The 12,372-nt window shown below is 47.3% G+C and overlaps 1 protein-coding gene across 1 annotated transcript in view; it reads right to left on the bottom strand.

The window, feature by feature from the left end:
* SFXN5 (sideroflexin 5) overlaps nucleotides 1–12,372 on the bottom strand; it is a 114,993-nt gene that overhangs the window by 98,943 nt on the left and 3,678 nt on the right. The window contains exon 2 of the mRNA XM_008700487.2: nucleotides 4,436–4,504. Coding sequence (XP_008698709.2) covers nucleotides 4,436–4,504 — 69 coding nt within the window. The remainder of the gene's footprint in view (nucleotides 1–4,435; nucleotides 4,505–12,372) is intronic.

Genomic DNA, 12,372 nt, shown 5'->3' with positions numbered 1-12,372 from the left:
TCGTTACTCTACGCAAGTAGCATCCACTAATGATCCTGGCCAGAGAAAGTTAGTTCACTGAGGGCTACACAATGGCTGTTTTCTTCTACAATTATCAGCTGACATTCTTCGGTGAAGGTGAGCTTCCCTCTCCCATACTTTTAGCATTACTATGGATTCATAGATTTCTCCTCCTCCTTCGTGTTACTGTTATTATTGACTTGCAGAATTATTATTATTGTTATTATTATTATTATTATTATTATTATTTAGAGTGTTATAACCATTGCTTGTATTCTTCTTAATGTTCAAACTCTCCCAGATGTGACTGGTGGGTTTCCCTTTAAGCCAATTGCTGCGTTCCCATCACCCTTTGAGCACCCTCCTACTTTCTGTAGCAGTTCTCCTTGTCCCAGATGTGGATTTGGCCACCCCTCCAAGAAACTCCAGTTTCTTTTAGTAGGTAGTGGTATTTAGAAACCAAGATCTGAGTGTTTAGGGTGTTTACTATCACCAGGTGTCATTGCTTCTAGGCCCTTTCAATGAACAGAGTCAGGAAACTGGGAAATCTAAACATAAATATGCGCGTGTGTGTGTGTGTGTGTGTGTGTGTGTGTGTGTGTGAGTCACGAGTTCATATCTATACCTCCAACTTGATATAATAGCTTGTAGTTCTTTGTCCTTTCCCCTACTCCAGATCTGTATCCCCTACTTCCATGATGGGAACCCTGGTTCCCAACATCAATATAATTACTTATCTATTCTATCCTGTAATACACCCCAAATAGTTTCAGATTATGACACCAATACTCGTATGGAGTCTGTGTTATTAACACTAATTTTTCAGTTAGTTTTCTCTGCCCTTCGGGATGATAATCTGTCAACCACTCATTCCCTTAAATAACTATTGAATTCAGAATAGCAAATTCCTTTCATCTTCAGTCCATAATTAAAAGTAACTTCGATGTCAGCTGGTACAACTTTGCCCTTAGAGATCTAGATCTAATTCCATGACCTACGTGCAAAGCCAAAGCTGGGGCTTCTGCCAACTCCTGGTGGTTTGCTTCCACGGGTCTGATCCTGCACACACTGCACCCTGACAGGAGACTCACAGCCCCTCAAGATCCGCCCCCTCCAAATAGTCAACTCTTGCAGAGATTTCAAGAACCAGGCAGACTTTGCTGGCAATCTCCCAGGAATGATGGTGGAGGGGACAACAGTACCACACGTCAACTTTCACAACTCAGTAGGCAGACCAGTCTCAAGAGAGCCCCAGCCACTGGCCTCTCAGCTCATCCCAGATGCTTGCTCGCCTTCCCATTGTTTCTCCCTCTACCTTCTCTCTCCTCTCGGCAGGATCAAAAGCACCATTCTTCCCCCTTTGTCAAGCAGACTAACCCCTCCCCTGAAGCCTTACTCAAGACACTCTTATGACAAAGACAGCCTTCTTCCCAAGAGAAAATACGGTGAATAAAATTTCCTCCACCTCATTACCCATACAAGGGTTGGAATCTTTTTAAAGCTTGGCTAGTTATAAATGACAAACAAATTGCTGCAAAACTCTCTCAAGATGAGTTTATCCAACAACTCAGCAAATGCCTCTCAGAACCAGGTCACCAGATGGCTCAAGCTGCCCGGGATCTTTTTACCTCAAGAAACTCTGGCTTCCAGAACCACCTCCTCATGTCTCCACAAACCTATCCCCCCTCACAGGCAAGCAGGCCTGGCCAGATCTCCTCCAGCTGGGTGCCCGCCATCCCACACTCCCTTCCAGAACACCAGCCAAGGACCCCGAGAGAGAAACAGTGCTCTGTGGATCACGGTCTGTGGACTGAGCCCAGCAGACGGGGAGCCTGGCCCTCCTGGCAGTGCCACAGTTCGTGGGGGAGAGCCTCAGGTAACAGACTCTCCTCTCCGCTTCTAATTTCTCATTGCCTCCCTGCCGATGGCCTTGCTAAGCGGCCTGCCTGGACTAGAACCAGTGAGTCATGGCCCTTCCAGAGTGTTTAGGGCTTAGACAATGATCTTCCATGGGCAAAAACTTTCCAAAATGCCAGCATGTAGTGCTGGAAACAGTCCCCAATGAGGGTGCAGGCAGGAGGGAGGTATGAGTCTTTCTGGGAAAACTAGCCAAGTCTTTGATGAGGGGAACATGTGAAATTTGAAAAATATTCCAAAATTACCGTTGTATTGGTGATTTTCTAGCCAGTAAATAGTTAAGTTGCTTTGACATGTCAATTGCTGGTAGTGGATAAAGGCCAAAAACGGTTTAGTGATGTATAAGAATATTGGGGCCATTCAAAATGCAAGAAAGAGGTGGTACAAGGAGAATAGGAAATGAAATGGCCTGGGAATGAGAAGAGGGTAGACGGGGGAGGAGGGAGGGTGGAGGCCCCCTGGCACGGCTGGCACACTGCCCTGTAGCTGCCCATCCATCCTCAAAGCCCCTGCCTGCTCGTGGTAATCTGGGGAGCACTGAAGTACCTCCTGACCTTCTGTCTCCCTCCACCATGGCTCAACATGCCTCAAAACCACCATCTGCACCTATCCTTTGAGTTAAGCACGGGCCTCTGTGGTCTTCTCCATCAGGCAGGTGGCATTTTTGTTGGGATTCATGTTACAATTGTATCTAGTTTTGCACCATTCTGGAGCTTTCTAAAAAGATATAGAACCTAGGCTAGGTAAGTAGTTTCTCTAGCATGGTGCTTTTCCAAATTTTTATGTAGTCACATTGATTACTCCTTAGGAGAATCCAGACAGAGCCCAGAGTACGGCAGCCTTGCCCTTAAGAGGTGGTAGACCCAGAGGGACAGGTAAAGTCAGCCAGTAAAATACCTGAGCCCTTTGTCCTTGCTGAGATGCAGTAGGAAACCATATATCAGGGTAATTCCCACATTTCACATTACTGGGCTGCTCTCCCAGGCCCAGTGGGGATTGTTCTCGGCCCAGGTACCCAGAAGGCCTTGTGCTTCTTTCCATTATGGCTTTTACCTCCCAGAGGGATCCACGCCGTGGCAGAGGCGAGCCAATGCTCAACCACAGAGATGTGCAGAGAAGGGCTGCCACCTCGGTAAGCCAACTCAAAGGCTCAACGACTCCTTGGGCTAGGTGGCGGCCCAGCGCAGGAGCCCAGGGCCTCTGCCTGCTGAGTAATCTTGGGATTGTTACCTGAACAGGATGCAAACTGGCTAAGAATAAGGTTCTGGAGACAAGCTTACCTGCGTCATACACTGGCTCCACCACACTGGCCAGCACCATGTGCATGAGACTTAACTTCTGTCTGTTTCCTCATCTGTAAAATGGAACTTAGAATAATATCTACCTCACAGGGTTGCTTTGAGTTAATCTGACGTGCTAATGCACGTAAAATGCTTACAACACTGCCTTGCTCACAGTAAGTGCTTCAGAAGTATCTGCAATTTTATATGTGCATGCACTACTCTACACACACAAAGGCTCTAAAGACATACTTCTTACGATGGCTGAAATAAATTTGGCGATAAATTTAATTTTGATGATACCTCATGCTGGTGAGGACGTGGAGCAACTGGAATACTGTGGATGGGAATGTTAAATGCAGAGCCACTCTGAACAATGGTTTGGCAGCTTCCTATGAAGTTAAACATACATTTACCACAGTTTCCACACGAGCTAGCAATCCATTCCTAGTTTTTTACTCAAGAGAAATGAAAACATACGTCCACACAAAGAATGCTCATGGCGTTTTATTGGTCATAGCCCCAGACCAGAAACAGCTCAGGTGTTCATCAATAAGTGGATGGAAAAACAAATTCTGGAACATCCTTTCAACAGAATACGATTCAGCAGTAAGAAGTCACCAGCTCCCGACACATGCAGCAACGTGGATGAGTCTCGAAAGCATTAGGCTAAGGCAAAGAGGCCAGACCCACAAGGCCGCATACTGTAGGATTCCATTTCTATGACATTTAAACCAGGAAGACAGCAGGGGCAGAGAACAGACGAGTGGTGGCCAGCAGCTGGCGGGAGCAGGGGAGCGGCTGTCTAAACGAGCCTGAGCGAACACGGCAGGCGATGGACGGAAGCGCTCTACAGCTTCATGGCGGTGGTGGAAACACGACCGACTATGTTTGCCAAAGCTCAGAACGGTACACATACCAACGGTAAACTATACCTCGGGAAACCTAACACTACCTACGAGAGGAGGCAACTGGGTAGGGAGAGTATACAAAGGACACTTTTTTATTCCACTTAAACATACCTGTACCATTTGAACTTTTGTCATGAGCTGTCAGTCAGGTCCTGGGTAATAACTTCATTAGAGTTTGAAATCAGAATGAGGCTATCTATCCACTTAGAAGGGACGCCGTAAGATGCAAATGGCATGAGATAATGTGGATAAAGCATACGCACAGATGACCCATGGCTCTTCTAAAGTGACAAGGGGCCTCCACTGAGAGTGACACCCATGACTTACCTCAGTGACAAAGAGTGTGCGAGGATCGATGATATCCAAGAAGTGCCTGAAGCGGCCGTAGAAGGATGTCTGGAGAAGGGGGTGGGAGAGGAGAGCAGATCAGCTGTTGCAGACCATCCCCCGGCCCCCATGGACCATACCCCACAGCTTACCCTGATCACTGGGATCCCACCACCCCCAGCCCTCCCGCATGTGATGAATGCCAATGAGGCCTCGCTTCTCAGTCACCCGAGGCCAGCTTTCCAAGGTCTGAAGGCTTTTAAAGTCAACTCATAAAGACCATTAAGATACTCGGTGACTGTCCCAGGTCCTCTTCAGGGGGCTTCCCATTTTCCTCCTTCTTCCCCCAATTCCCTGAGATCCCCTCCAAGCCTTCCACAGTTCCCCAGCACCAGGGAACACGCAGGCTGAAGGTGAGGCCCGAGTCCAGCCCTCTCCCAGCCTTCCCTGTGCACCACAGCTCTTTGCCTTGCTCGGGACCTCTCAAGTAGAGGGAGGGTCCCTCTCCACGGTCCAGCTACAGGCTCTGCCCCCAGGGAAAGCTCCTCACAGGCCAAGTTCAAGCATGACAGCACCCAACGCACAGCCCTCAAGCCCTCCTTTACCCACAACCCTGGAGCTGCTGTGAGGCTGAGGACAGGGGCCTGCTTGCCCTGGCCTCGCCCCAGAGTAGGGGCCCCAGAAACGGAGGGCTTTGTGCAAAGCAGGCCACAGGCATTAGCCCACAATGAAAGGAAACCGAGCAACAAGCAACACTGCTCCCGGGCCCTCTGCCCCAGGGAAAAAGCTGAGCTCAAGGGGGCGAGAAGACGCCAAGCTGGGGGACAAAGGGGAAGCTGCAAACACTGAGGGTTCATGCCTCACTACACTCCGGGCTCTGCCCCAAATCCTCCTTGGAGTCCCACAGCTCTCCCAGCACCATCCTCTGCACGGCGAAGAAAGCAGAAGCCTCCACACTCCCTCCCTCCCCTTGCTCACTAGGACACCAGACCCCACAGCCACCTTCTGCTGCTTTCTCTTACCAGTAATGACCCTGCAAGAGTTCCCTGAAAGTCCCCTGGGCATACCAGGCCCCATGCTGCCTCCACTTTCTGCTCGCCGTGACACCCCCTACATGGAGCACGTACCCTCTCCACCCCCTCCCTCCACCCCCTTGAGGTACTCTGTTCACAGACCAGATCAAGCTTCGGCACTACTCCTTAACGAAAACAGTAGCTTCTCTAACCTCTTATAACTCAAAGGGCCTAAACCATTCCCCCACTTATACATAATGCTCACACTGCCATCCTGGCAAAATTTCCGCTCTAAGAATTTAGTCTAAGGAAACAGGCAGAGATGTTCAGAGGCGTGGTCAGATGTACCTGCTGACAACGCTCACTGCTGCATTATTTACAAAGGCGGATGGTTCAGTAAATAATGGTCTGCTCACAGGACTGAACGCTAGGCAGACATCTAAATCATGTTTTCAGACGTTTATGGCATGAAAAAAACGCTTATGATTTCATGAAATGCATACTAACAGGGTAATTCCAACTTAAAAAAACAAGGAGACAAAGAGAGCTAGATGGACAGTAAGTGGATAGCAAGGATACAGAATGACATCCAGACCCTCGTCTACTAGAACAACCCGGGGGTCCTTAGAGAAGTGGCTGATTCCAGGCCTGGGGAAGGGAAGGGACAAGATGAAACCGGTTCATCTTGTTGGCCTGGAAAGTAATGAAGCTGCCAGCCCACAAAATGATGGGGACACGTTAAAAGGACCGATGAGGGGCAGATGGACACTGTGTGCCTTTGGAAGTGACACCCTGAGAAATTCATGGCGTCACTCAAATAGCATTCTGGAGGGACTGAAGCTAATCCTGAGTAGACATAAGGCAAACCCAAATTGAGCAGCATTCCATAAAATGACCAGCCTTGTTCATCAAATATGTCAATGTCATAAAGACAAAAATTGAAGAACGGGTCCGCGTGAAAGGGAGCTAAAGAAACAAGACAACTAAACATAATCTGTGATTCTGGACTGTATCACAGAAAGATGCTCTCAAGGACGTTGTTCCTGAGAGAACTGACAAAATTGGAATAGGGATCATAGATCAATAAAAGTATTCGACCCATGTTAGATTTCTGAACGTCATCACTGTACTTGAGGTTATTCCTAGACACTGAATGTTTGTGCCTCCCCCCAAATTCACATGCTAACCTGACACCCAGTGTGTGGTATTTCGAGGTGGGGCCTTTTGGAAGCAGCCAAATGAGGGCAGAGCTCTTACAAATGGCATCAGTGCCCTTATAAGAGCCCCCCGAAGGCCCCCTGGCCCTTCCACCATGTACGAACCCAGAAGATGGCCGTCTATGAACCAGGAATCGAGCTGTCACCAGACAACGAGTCCGCCAGGGCCTTGAGCTTAGACTGCCCAGCTTCCAAAACTGTGAGAAATCCATTTTTGTTGTTTATAAGCCACCTAGTCTATGGTATTTTTGTTATAGCAGCCCAAATGGACAAAGACAGAAATGTCAGAATGCCCTCGTTCTTATGATACACAAAAGTAGTCAAGGGATACATGAATGCAACCTACTCTCAAAAGGCTGAGAAAAAGACCATGTATAAGCACAGACGGCAAGAATACAATCTGGAAACGTGGGTACTTTTATGTGGGTACTTTTCTTTACAGACTTCCTTGATGATATCATGCATATTTGCTACATTTCTGAACTTTCTGATCACCTGTAGACAAAAAGAATAATAAAGGAAATGGGACAAAATGTTAAAAACTGCTGGATCTAGGCAAAGGGTATATGAGAGTTCTCTTTATTCTTATTGCAACTTTTCTGTAAGATCGAAACTATTTCAAAATAGAAAGTACAGGGGCGCCTGGGTGGCTCAGGCAGTTGGGTGTCTGCCTTTGGCTCAGCTCATGGTCTCAGGATCCTGGGATCGAGCCCCACGTAGGGCTCCCTGCTCACTGGGAAGTCTGCTTCTCCCTCTCCCCCTGCCCCTCCCCCGGCCTGTGCTCTTTCTCTCCTCCTCTCTCTCAGATAAATAAATAAAATCTTTTTTAAAAAATAGAAAGTACAAAATTATTTTTTTTTAATTAGATGAAAATATATTACAATGTTAACAGAGATTGACTCTGGGTAACAGGAATATGGGTGATTATTTCTTTCTAAAATGAAAAAAAAATCAGCATTCTGTATAATATATAAAAGTAATATTCTATTTTAAAAATATATATTTAATTTAAAATATTATCTACTCTATTACTTGCTTACAAGCTCCTGAAGGAGGTAGGCTGTTGGGTGTTACTTCCATAGCTTCATGCTGCCTGGCTCCCGTCTGCTGTCTCAGACCTAGAAGGGGCTCCGACAACATCCATCTGCCTCAAGAGCAAATGAGTGGGCAGGTGAGCAGCCTATGGCCTGGAGGCTACCTGCAGGGGATGGAGCCCAGGCAGGGCTTCCAAGGGAGACTAGGACTTGAAAGGGACAACAGTAAGGCAGTTAGTAGCCCAAGGAGGGGGGAGGAGCAGCAGGGGGCCTCAAAGATGGGGGCCTCAAAGGAGAATAGCCAGAGTGAAGCAACCTCTTGAAGACGGTCCAGTGGAGACTTCTAGCTTCTGACTGCCCGGTGGTCTGGCGCCGTCCTCATCCTGTCCTAGCCCTGCCGGCCCCCTGTGTCACTCTCCACCACTGCCACTGAGAGAGAGTCCTAGGTAAAACCCTTTGCTCCACAGATATCCTCGCCCCCTTCTGAGCTGGACTCAGGGAACACCACAGTGAACAAGCCGAGCCCATCGAGAAAGACAAGTAAACAGATAACTACCAAATACTGTGATGAGAGCTTAAATGAAGCATCATCAAGTGCAGGGAGGACACAGAGGACTTCTTCCTAGTGAGTCAGGGAGGCTTCCCAGAGGCGCTGGGTGGGTGGGTGGATGACCTTACCAAGCAGAGAGGGGTCTCCACAAGGGCCCTGATGCATGAAGGCCGGACTCAGAAACTGCAGCACTGTCAGCCGAAAGGAGGGACTGAAGTGTGATACGAGACATGTTAGAAAAAGAGGGCAAGGCCAAGAACAGATAGGGTCTGCCTAGAATGTTCTGATAACTAAAAAAATAACAATGATTACTGTAGTGCCCTGGGAAACGAGCTGTATTCCTGTATTCATTCAATCGATATGCATTACATACCTACTCTGGGCAAGTAAGTGCGCTGAGGAGTGCAAGGCCGGCGAGATAAAGATCCCCAGCCCCAAACAGTCATCACCTAGTTCCAGATTACAAAAATGAAAAGAAGAGCAATGGCACCAGACTTCTGTGGTTTCATTCATTCATTCACCCAATAGCTCCTAAGGACCTACTGTGTGCCCAGCACTGCGTTGAGTCCTGGGGTAGAGCAAGGGGCTGCCTGACTGGGGGAATGAGGAAGAACAGAAGGTGGATAACGCCTTGATTCCTAGTTAGATACGAATGCCTATGAATCGGGACAAGGAAAACAGGAAGCATACGACTTACAGAACAAAAGTTCTGTGCTGGTCATGTGAGTCTGGTAAACATAAAGGGCCTTCCAGATGTAACATTTCAATAAACACTGGAAACAGAGACCAGAGATTCAAGAAAGGGCTTCTGAGTTATAAATGCGAAGCACAGGTGATAGTGTACTAATCCAATCAGCCTAAGATCCCGCCCCAGGGACAAAGTCACGTCTGCGGACTCACCGCCATGAGGGAGACCACACAGCAGAGGAACTGTGGGGTGCATCACCAAACAAAGGGAAGAATCAAGTTAGTATAGAATTCTGGGCAAAGATGGAGTAAAATTTAAACGTCATAAAATTTAGATAAATGTGGACTGTTGTGTCCAGAAACTGCTTATTTGAAGCAGTGTGCTTGGGTTAATCTCTGAGTCAAAGTGACTTAGACCCACCTCTCAAGAGGAGGATGTTTCATTCCTACTGATAAATTATTTTAAAAAGCAAAGTTTCTGGCAGCTATGGTCTTGGAGAATGTGAATTCTCAGGGAATATGGAGGAGCGGTCACCCCAGAAGTAAGTCATTCGGACACCTCACAGCTGCAGCAGGTCCTTGGGAGAACCACCGATCCTTTGTAGGGAGGGGGCTTCTCTGTCTGTCATTCCAGACTGAAAAATGGCAAAGAAGGGTTTCACTTTCTCGTCTGAGTTGATTTTTATTTTCTCAAAAGTTTTAAGTGTATGGCCTTTTTTTCCCCTCCAAAATTCAGCCCCATCTTTACCCAATCAATCAGTGGATGTTTTTCCTTCCCTTTTTCTTTACCGGAAAAACGAGTCAGCCAAGTGATTCCTTCTCTTTCCCTTCACAAGAAAGGTGAGTCAACTCATTCTTAGCAGGACCTGCATGCAGCACAGACAGTCCCACCTCTACAGCCCCTGGGGAGAGCAGGCCTTGGGAGGAGCAGCGGGGGGCCAAAGCCTGAAAGAAACTGGCCCCCCTTCAATATATCCCTATACCAGACCCATAAGTCACAGCTTTTCCAGACCAGGAATAAAATATGCCCTGAACTTAGAGCCCAAAGGCAGAAAGGCCAGGCCGGCTCAGTAGCCCTCAGCCAGGCTGTACAAGAAAACACCTGGGCATCCCCAGACGAGGTCTTCCACCCAGGGATTCAAATTCTATTGGCTGGGGTGGGCTCCAAGCATCAGTGTCCACGTAAAACCCTGCCCAAGCGATTCTAATATGCAGCAGGGATTGAGAACCACTGGACTAGGAGGTATTGACCTTGTCCACAGCACAAACCAGCTCCAGGACCAGCCTGGGAAACAGTCACGGTCCAGCCTATAGGACATAAATGATTAAAACACATAACTACCTGCAGGGCATTTTTTTCCCTGAAACTTGAGTTCAGGCAAACTGTATGAGAAACCTCTCTATCACCTCCCAACTCCCAGCCCACACACAGCTCTGGTCCTGGGAGTGAAGAGCGTACTTTCCTGTTCCAGCCAGCTCCTCCTCCGCCAAGGGAGCCCCGTGCAACCTACCTGCTCTGCTGCCTCAGGTGACTTCTGAACTTCCCATGCACACACAAAGCACACTCACACTCCCAGTCAGCCTCGCAGCTAAGTGACCTCCCAAAGGAGCAAGGAAGTTTAAAAACAAAGAAACAAACAAACAAAAAAAAACCCAACTCACTTCTGGATAGACTGAAACACAAATGGGAAGACGCATATGAGTTTGCTCCCTGTCCTAGGATCCAACTTGCCAAAAATGGTGTCTGGGCCCAAAACAAGTTCAGGAGAGCAAACGAACAGACAAAGAGGAAAGGGAGCACAGTCTGGTCATAAATCTTTCCCAGGAGCTGTCCTGTTGTTTTCCTCCCCTTCACTAGACAATATGGGGCAGTGGTTAGAAGCATGGACTTAGGGGCGCCTGGCTGGTGCAGTCAGCTAATCATCTGACTCTTGGTTTTGGTTCAGGTTGTGATCTCAGGGTCATGAGCGCTGAGTCTGCTTAAGATTCTCTTTCTCTCCCTCTGCCCTTCCACCCTCCTACCTGCCTCTCTCTCTCTCATATAAATAAATAAATCTTAAAAAAAATAATAAGTATGGACTTAAAGTTTATAGGAACCACAGGGGACAGAAGAACATATTAAATAACACCACAGAACTGCCATGAGCCATATTCAGAATGAGGGAAACGCTACAAGACAAACAGCACAGTTTCTTCAACAAATAGAGCAAAAAGAGAGAGGAGGCGGACCAATAGATTAGAAGAGACTTATCAGTCAAATATATCGTGTAGGACTTCTGGGTTCCTGATTCAAACAAACTAATTATTTAAAAAATGATGTGACAATCATGGAAATGTGAATAGTGTGCTGGACTGGATGTTTGTGTCCCCCTCAAAGTCCTATGTCGAATCGGAACCTCCACGGTGAGGTTAAGTGATGGTATCAGGTGGTGGGGCCTTTGGGAGGTGCCCTCATGAATGAGATTAGTGCCCTTACAAGAGACCCCAGAAAGAGCTCACCACTCTTCCGCCATGGGATGCTATCGCTAGAAGACGCAGTCTATGAACCAGAAAGCTGGCTTGCACCAGAGTTTGCCACCACCTTGATCTTGAACTTCAGCTTCCAGAAGCATGAAAATTAAGTTTCTGTTGTTCGTATGCTACCCCATCTATGGTGTTCTGTCATAGCAGCCCAAACAGACTAAGACAAATTGTGGCTGGCTTGATGGTATTAAGAAATAATTATTTTAGGTGTGTTAATGGTATTGTGGTTATGTTAAAACAAATCAAAACACCCTCTGATACGACACGAGAAAGAAGGCACTTCACCTCTGTGATTTTCTTCCCCCAAAACGCATAACCCCAGTCTAACCATGACACTAGACAAACCCGAATTGAGAGACGTCCTACAAAATACCTGAGCAGTACTCCTCAAGACTGTCAAGGTCATCAAAAACAAGGAAAGTCTGAGAAGCTGTCACAGACCAGAGGAGGCTAAGGAGACAGAGCAACTAAACGTAATGTGGGATCATGGATGGGATTCTGGAACAGAAAAAGAACATTCGTATAAAAAATAGTGAAATCCAACAGAGTCTGCAAGTATAGTTAATAGTAATGTTCCAAGGCTGGTTTCTCAGTTTTGACAACTGTCCCAGAGTCATATGAAATGATACTATTCGGGGAAACAGGGTGAGGGTTATACAGGAATTCTGTTATCTTTTTGTCTTCTGTAAACCGAAAACTATTCTGAAGTAAATGTGTTTTTTAGAAGTCCTTATTTTCCAGAGATACCTACTAGCAGGTACAATAAAATGATGGGCTGTCCGGGCCCTGCTTCAAAATAATTCTTTGGTTGGAGGGCCGCCTGGGTGGCTCAGTCAGTTAAGCATCTGCTTTTGGCTCGGGTCATGGTCTTAGGTTCCTGGGAAGGAGTCCAATGTCAGGCGACCTGCTCAGG

The sequence above is a fragment of the Ursus maritimus genome, unplaced genomic scaffold (assembly GCF_017311325.1).
Source record: "Ursus maritimus isolate PB19 unplaced genomic scaffold, ASM1731132v1 scaffold_6, whole genome shotgun sequence".
Classification (NCBI taxonomy): Eukaryota; Metazoa; Chordata; class Mammalia; order Carnivora; family Ursidae; genus Ursus; species Ursus maritimus.
The sequence above is the reverse complement of the archived record's forward strand: the minus strand, read 5'-3'. Positions and strand labels throughout refer to the sequence as shown.